This window comes from Cebus imitator, unplaced genomic scaffold (assembly GCF_001604975.1).
Source record: "Cebus imitator isolate Cc_AM_T3 unplaced genomic scaffold, Cebus_imitator-1.0 Scaffold779, whole genome shotgun sequence".
NCBI lineage: Eukaryota > Metazoa > Chordata > Mammalia > Primates > Cebidae > Cebus > Cebus imitator.
The window spans coordinates 79,923-88,481 of NW_016108094.1; the positions used below are offsets into that span (position 1 = coordinate 79,923).

Here is an 8,559-nt window from a genome sequence, read left to right on the forward strand (position 1 = left end):
GAGAGGCGGAGGTTGCAGTAAGCCAAGATCATGCCACTGCATTCCAGCCTGGGCAATAGAGGGAGACTCCATCTCAAAAAAAAAAAAGACCAGGTATGGTGGCTCATCCCTGTAATCCCAGCACTTTGGGACACAGAGGCGAGCAGAACACAAGGTCAAGAGATCCAGACCATCCTAGCCAACATGGTGAAACCCTGTCTCTACTAAAAATACAAAAATTAGCTAGGCATGGTGGTGGGCACCTGTTATCCCAGCTACTTGGGAGGCTGAGGCAAAAGAATCGCTTGAATCCGGGAGGCAGAGGTTGCAGTGAGCCGAGATCGAGCCACTGCACTCCGACCTGGGCAACAGAGTGAGACTGTCTCAAAAAAAAAAAAGAAAAAAAAGAAAGAAGTTAGCCCTAAATTTTATCACCTGCTTTCCCTCATTTTCATCTTTGCATCATCTTGCCAAACTTGAATCCACAGAGTAGGTTAAAGACAGAAAGTATATAATATATGTTCCTTTCATTTTTTTACCACCAGAAAAATCTACATTGACATCTAAAGTAATCTTTTTAGGCCGGGGGCAGTGGTTCATGCCTGTAATCCCAGCACTTTGGGCGGCCAAGGCAGGTGAATCACTTGAGGTCTGGAGTTCAAGACCAGCCTGGCTAATATGGCGAAACCCCCATCTCTACTAATAATAGAAAAATAAGCTTGGCGTGGTGGCATGTGCCTGTAGTCCCAGCTACTTGGGAGGTAGAGGTTGTGGTGAGCAGAGATTGTGCCACTGCATTCCAACCTGGGCGACAGAGTGAAATGTGTCTCCAAAAAAAAGATATTTTCAAATTTAAAAGTAATATATGCCCATTGTAATGAGTTAAATACACAGAGCAGCATGAAGAAAGTATTCATTGCCCCTTTTTCCTCATCAACCCTTTCGCACTAAGATGATCACTAACCTCATCGTGATCTCCTTCCTTTTTTGTTGTTTTCATTCCATTCGTTCAAACCACAAATACTCACTGAAGTTGCCTACAAAAACGGCAGCAATTCCCTGCCAGGATGGAGTCTTCATGTTCTTAGGCCTCCACTGGACAGTTGCTCCAGTAGCTTTTCTATTCCTGTTGCCTTGCACAGGTGAAGCTGCCAGGCGTCATTTTCACTGGACCGCTGTCTGGATTCATGTTTTCTTTGTATTATCTTCTGTCCTTACTGCTCTCGACTTAGCTTGGAAAAGCAAAGTGCAGAGTGCAATTACTCTCCCCATGACCACTGTCCCTGAGCCAGGCATTGCTCAGAGTTGAGAAATGAAAGGCCTAGTTTTAGATGACAATATAATTTTTTTTTTCTTGAGACGGAGTCTCACTCCATTGCCTAGGCTGGAGTAGTGCAGTGGTATGATCCCGCCTCAGTGCAACCTCTCCCTCCCGGATTTAAGCAATTCTCCTGCCTCAGCCTCCCGAATAGCTGAGATTACGGGTGCATACCACGACAACTGGCTAATTTTTGTATTTTTAGTAGAGACCTGGTTTTACCATGTTGGCCAAGCTGGTCTTGAACTCTGGTCTCAAGTGATCCGCCCACCTCATCCTCCCAAAGTGCTGGGATTACATAAGTGAGCCACTGCACCTGATCATAATTTTTTTAGTTCACACATATACTACACACTTATTTTTATATACAACATGTATACACACATACATCTATTGTAGATTAAAAGTAATTTGTAAACATTGTTTAAAAAGTCTCATAGGGTGCAGTTGCTCATACCTATAATCCCAGCACTCTAGGAGGCCTGGGCAGGAGAATCACTTGAGGCCAGGAATTCGAGACCAGCCTGGTCAGCATAGTGAGACCCCCATCTGTACAAGAAGATTTTGAGAACTGAGCTGGGTGCAGTGGCATGCACCTGTAGTCCCAGCTACTGGGGAGGCTGAGGCAGGACGATGGCTTGAGCCCAGGAGTTCAAGAAAGCAGTGAACTCTGATCGTACCACTGCATTCCAGCCTGGATGATAAAACGAGATCCACTTTCAAAAACAAAATAGTCCTCTATACAAGGACCACCAATAAGACCACTTTGTATGGTTGAGTATCTTTTTCTCCAGAATTTTTTCTGTGCATGTGACAGTATATATAATTTTTATTGTTTTTACAAAAATGGGATGTGGTTTTGAAACTTGTTTGTATTAGTATATTCTGGACACCTATTATATCAACTGACAGTATTTATTGGTCCTTACTGTGTGTCTGGCACTGTGCTGAGGGCTTTACCTGGATTACTTTGTTTACCTCCTGCTTTTTAACAACTGTGTAATATTCTATAGAACCAATATAGCCAGACCCTATTGAAGACAGTATAACAAGCAACATTAAAACACTGTTAAACACTCACTTGTGAACAGAAGTAGAAAAAAAAATTTTTTTTTGAGATGGAGTTTCACTCTTGTTGCCCAGGCTGGAGTGCAGTGGCACAATCTCAGCTCACCTCAATGTCTACCTCCCGGGTTCAATCAGTTCTCCTGCCTCAGCCTCCTAAGGAGCTGGGATTACAGGCATGTGCCACCACGCCTGGCTAATTTTGTATTTTTAATAGAGACAGGGTTTTTCCATGTTGGTCAGGCTGGTCTCAAAACTCCCAACCTCAGGTGCTCCACCCGCCTCGGCCTCCCAAAGTGCTGGGATTACAGGCATGAGCCACTGCGCCTGGCCAGAAGTAGAAAATGTTTAGTAGAATTGCTGGCTCAAAAAATACGCACATTGTTTAATAGATGTTGTCAAATAGTCCCTGGACAGCAATGTGTCAGTTTGTTCATCTGACATCTGTCAGATTCTAAACCACTGGAACATAGTATCGTCCAGTTTTACACCAGCAATGGCTGCCTCATCTGTGTTACTGTGGTTGCTTGCGACAGCCAGCTGCTCTTGATTTGTCTGCCTGAGCTTTCCTTTTGGTCAGCTAGTTTACCATCTCTCCTCATCCTTGGCCTTTCCCATTCATCGTTTGTTAGGGGATTACAGCGACGCAATTGAGACGCTGCTCACAGCCATTGCAGTTATCAAACAGTCCCGGGTCGCCAATGATGAGCGTTGCCGTGTCCTCATCTCCTCTCTTAAGGACTGTCTTCATGGCATTGAAGCCAAGTCCTACAGCGTGGGTGCCAGTGGGAGCTCTTCCAGGTGAGTTGGTGATTGCGTCCTCACTTACCAGCCCTGAGCAGCACTCTTCCGGGGATAGGGAGTGGGCACAGATGGAGCTCAGGGAATCTGGGAAGGACCTGGCCTAAAGTCTAGACCTTAGCCTTCATGTTTTTCTGGGGAAGAAACTAATCAGATACTTTCATTAATAAGTGTTATAACATCTGGAATCTGGTGGGTGAGGCAGTGGGCTCATGTGGAAAATACACAGATGGGTATTGTTAAGAACGTGGGCTTTGGAGCCCTACAAGCTTGGATTGGAATCCCAGTTCTGCTGCTATCTGTGTGACTTTCTTGCATATGGAAGTTAGTCAACTTTCCAAGCCTCATCTTTCTCATTTTTAAAAAAAGGGACAGTGGTGGTATTTATCTTACAGACCTGTTGTAAAGATTAGGTCAGATAATGTACACAAAATTATTAGCACTACGCCTGATACATTATGTTCTCAGCAAGTAGATTTACCTGTTAGTCATTTTCCTAAAAAAGACTAGTCCTCAAAGAGCTAAAATCCTCAGACAGTGGTCCCATGATAGAGTAATAGAGGAGTAGCTTAGGCAAATATTCAAAGACACCAAAACACCATACTCTTGGAAAGAATGTGATAGGCCATCTGAGTGAGGCTGAATGATCTTTCTAATAGGAAAAGACATCGGTCCCGGGAAAGGTCACCTAGCCGGTCCCGGGAGAGCAGCAGGAGGCACCGGGATCTGCTTCATAATGAAGATCGGCATGATGATTATTTCCAAGAAAGGAACCGGGAGCACGAGAGACACCGGGATAGAGAACGGGACCGGCACCACTGAGAAAGGTGGGAAGAAGCCCCGTTCCTGGCTGCTAGGGGATCTTTTATGAAAAAAAGATTTACAGTGAAGAGTTTTCTCTCTCTAAAGCAAAAGTAAATGCAGCAAGGGTAGGGGCAGATTTCCTGCAGATTTATGGGGAGTCATACCCTGAGATTTAGCTCTTGCTGCTTGTTTTTTTACTACCTTAACCTGGTATCTGAGTGAGAGCGTGGTGTGTGCGTTCAGGCACCAATTTGAATCCCAGTTCCTCCACTAATAATTGGCCATATTACTTTCTGTTCCACAGTTTCTTCATTTGTAAATGAAGATAATAAAAGTAACTGTCCCAAATGACTTGCTAAGTTTTAGTGAAAGAGTCCATGTAGACTATTTAGCACACATGGTGCCTGTCACATAGTAAGTTCTCAATAATTGATAACCATTGTTATTATGAACTTTCAATTAAAAAAAAAATCAGGCTAGGTGTGGTGGCTCACGCCTGTAATCCCAGCACTTTGGGAGTGCAAGGCAGGTGAATCACAAGGTCGGGAGTTCAAGACCAGCCTGACCAACATAGTGAAACCTCATCTCTACTAAAAATACAAAAATTAGCCAGGCATGGTGGCACGTGCCTGTAATTCCAGCTACTCAGGAAGCTGAGGCAGGAGAATCGCTTGAACCTGGGAAGCAGAGGTTGCAGTGAGCTGAGATCACACCGTCGCACTCAATGGCAACAGAATGAGACTCTGTCTCAAAAAAACAATAGGAAAATTGTAGGAAGGCCATTGCCTACTTAGTTTTCAAGGTGCCACATTGATTTTAAGAATTAGGCTGGGCGTAGTGGCTCACACCTATAATCCCAGCACTCTGGGAGGCTGAGATGGGAGGATTGCTTGAGCCCAGAAGTTCAAGACCTGCCTGGGCAACATAGGGAGGCCCTGTCTCTACAAAAAATAAAAATATTAGCCAAGTGTGGTGGTTCCAGCTATTCAGGAGGTGGAGGCGGGAGGGTTGCTTGAGCCCGGGAGGTTGAGGCTGCAGTGATTTGTGATTATACCACTGTACTCCAGTCTGAGCGACAGTGAGACTCTGTCTCAAAAAAGGTGGGGAGGAGGGGCAGATGTGGTGGCTCACACTGGTAATTCCAGCACTTCAGGAGGCAGAGGCCAGAGGATCACTTGAACAGGAGTTTGAGACCAACTTGAGCAATATAGTGAAACCCCATCTCTTTTATCTCTTTTTTTTTTTTCTCTCTCTCCTCCAAGATGGAGTCTCACTTTGTCACCTAGGCTGGAGTGCGTAGCATGATCTCGGCTCACTGCAACCACTGCTTCCTGGGTTCAAGCAATTCTCCTCCTCAGCCTCCTGAGAAGCTAGCTGGGACTACAGGCGTGCGACCATGCCTGCTAATTTTTTTATTTTTAGTAGAGATAGGGTTTCACCATATTGGTCAGGTTAGTCTCGAACTCCTGACCTTGTGATCTGCCGACCTTAGCCTCCCAAAGTCCTGGGATTACAGGTATGAGCCACCACACCTGGCTGAGACTCCATCTCTCAAAAAAAAAAAAAAAAAAAAAGATTCATTTAAAAGATTTTGAAAATTAATATGCTTTAGTCAGAGAGGAGAAAGCAGCTGGAAAAATTATCTTTAACAGCTTTAGAGGCTTTATGGTGGATAATTAACTTCAATGGAAGGGTTTTTGCTTTTGGAAAAGACTTACTGATGAGGTGTTTTGTTTTGTTTTGTTTTGTTTTGAGATGGAGTCTTGCTCTGTCACCCAAGCTGAAGTGCAGTGGCACAATCTTGGCTCACTGCAACCTCCGCCTCTCAGGTTCAAGCAATCCTCCTGCCTCACGCCCCCTCGTAGCTAGGATTACAGGCACGCGCCACCATGCCTGGCTAATTTTTGTGCATTTATTAGAGACAGGGTTTCACCATATTGGCCAGGCTGGTCTTGAACTCCTGACCTCAGGTGATCCACCTGCCTTAGTCTCCCAAAGTGCTGGGATTACAGGCATGAGCCACCATACCTGGCCTGTTTTGTTGTTGTTTTTTATTTTTATTTTTAATAGACGCAGTGTCTCGCTCTGTCATCCAGGCTGGAGTACACTGTCCTGGCTGCCACTGGCTAAAAAATTAGCAGGTGTGGTGGCAAGCGACTGTAGTCCCAGCTGCTCAGGAGGCTGAGGCAGGAGAATTGCTTGAACCCAGGCACCATCATGGCTCTGTAACATCAGCCTGCTGGGCTGAGGTGATCCTCCTGCCTCAGCCACCTGAAGGCTAATTTTCAAATCTATTATAGAGTCTCACTATGTTGCCCAGGCTGGCCTTGAACTCCTAGCCTCAAGTGATCCTCCTGCCTCAGCCTCCCAATGTGCTATGGGATTACAGGCATGAAGCCGCTGCGATTGGCCGTGATTTTTCTTTTGAAGCAAAATGAAAGCAGGAAGGTTGAGAGAGAAACTTTTAAGTAATGGAGAAGTCCAGTTAAGATCAGTCGGATCCAGGGGCTCTGGCTATGTCTTTCCAGACTTTGTCTGCATCTCTCAGCTCTGCTATTCTCTTTTGCTTTCATTCTTAGGCTCCATATTGGTAGGGAGTCGGTGGCAGGGGAAGGTGCTGTATCTTTAGGTTGCATCGCACCAGCTTAGCAATCCCAACTGAAGGAAAGCTTCTAGAAAGATTGTTTCTAGTATATAAGTATACAGGAGCAGGTGTTGACCCTGCTTCTATGGAAATCTTTAAAATAGGCCAGACTCTGGCTAGGGGTCTATCTGAAGTTTCTGGAGGCTACTGTGTGACCCAGGTAACTTCAGGGTCTTTTCTCAATTTTGTGGTTTCAGATTTGTAAGTCTCTAGGACTTCCCATTTTTCTGTCTCACATCAAGTACATTAAGAAGATGTCCTTGATCTTTTGCATGTTTGATTGATCTAAAGTAATGGCAATTGAAAAGGAAGATGAGGGGAAAGAATAGGAGTTCTGTTTGGTGTCTTTGGGATGGTGATGTCTGGATGAAGAAGAAAAAAGAATCTCACCACCTGTGAGCCCGTATAGTTCATGAGCAATAGCTAGAATGTAAATAGTTGGAAAATTGTGCAGTATTTTGCATAGTGACAACCTACTAACAAACCAAAATACTCCTTTTAGGTTTGGCCACTGCCTTCTAGCTTGTTGTTTAGCCATTATCTTAAATAGATTTATAGCTAGGAATTGTTTTTGTCGTCTTCCAAAAGAGGCAAATAAATGGGAAGATGAAAAATTACTAATATTTTTTGTGTCTCTGTTGTTAGCTGCTCATTTATTCCACAGAATCCTAGACTGTTAAATATTACTGAAATCTAGGATAACCCATGAAGAATCAATAGTTAGTCTGTGGGTTCTAGGTACTTCCTTCTAGATTTTGCAACAGGTTGAGTTTGGGGAGATGTCCGCATACCCTCTGGAAAAGCAGATACTAACGTAGATGAAGACCTAATTCAGTCTCAGGTGGGCAGGAGGGCAAGCATTAGAGTAGGTCTTGGTTCAGTCCTGTCTCATCTGTAGTAGTAGCAACATTTCCCTTTTCTTGTTTGGGTCTGCACAGTTGCTATTGTTACTTGTGGGCTGAAAACCACACGTAGGCTACAGTATATGTCCTTTGGAGCTGACTGGGATAAGAGTGACCAGGGAGGTGGTGATTGACCTGTGCAGAGCATGAACTATCATCTTTGGGGCTGCATTCAGTTTAGTAGTTAGAAGGTAATTGCATGTTACCATTCCTGATGGCTTTGCTCCTGACAGCCTTATGACAGGGAAATTATCAGCAAGACCCACTAATCCAGTAGTAGTTTGAGAATTAAACATCTCCCTTTGTTTTTTTTTTTTTCCCCCACCTGCAACTGTCTTGATGTAGTTACAGAGAATTAAACATCTCAACCTGAGTCTTTAGCTGTCACTTTGTCTTATTTCTTTCACTTATAAAACAGGGTCAGACACAGTGGCTCATGCCTATAATTTCAGCACTTTGGGAGGCTAAGAAGGATGGATTGCATGAGCTCAGGGACCAGCCTGGGTAACATGGCAAAACACCCGTCTCTACCAGAAATACAAAACTAGCCGGGCATGGTGGTATGTTCCTATAGTCCCAGCTACTTGGGGGCGTTGAGGTGGGAGGATCACTTGAGCCCAGAAGATTGAGGCTGCAGTGGGCCATATTTGTGCCACTGCACTCCAGCCTGGGAAATAGGGCAAGACACTGTCTCAAAAAATAATAGTAATAAACATAAGATGGGACTGTTTCTCCCATTATGAGGATAGTTCTCTTTCGGTAACTGAAAATGCTTTAACAACATTACCTAAAACCGTCATTTGACTTATGTCGGCCCATGACACGATGGGGAAACTTAACTCAGAGGCAGATTTTCTACTTCCCCACTTTTCCTGGTCACCCCTTAAATGTGGTGGTTATTTCATCTGAATAAGACAGTCTTGGGGCCGGGCGCGGTGGCTCAAACCTGTAATCCCAGCACTTTGGGAGGCCGAGGCAGGTGGATCACGAGGTCAAGAGATCGAGACCATCCTGGTCAACATGGTGAAACCCCGTCTCTACTAAAA

The 8,559-nt window shown here is 44.6% G+C and overlaps 1 protein-coding gene across 7 annotated transcripts in view; it reads left to right on the forward strand.

The window, feature by feature from the left end:
* The window catches only part of CPSF7 (cleavage and polyadenylation specific factor 7), a 28,457-nt gene that overhangs the window by 15,539 nt on the left and 4,359 nt on the right, over nt 1-8,559 (forward strand). For all 7 annotated transcript variants that reach the window (XM_017519841.2, XM_017519842.2, XM_037735322.1 and 4 more), the window contains 2 exons: nt 2,995-3,163; nt 3,823-3,990. In XM_017519841.2, the coding sequence (XP_017375330.1) occupies nt 2,995-3,163; nt 3,823-3,985 (332 nt within the window). In that variant the 3' untranslated portion in view covers nt 3,986-3,990. The remainder of the gene's footprint in view (nt 1-2,994; nt 3,164-3,822; nt 3,991-8,559) is intronic.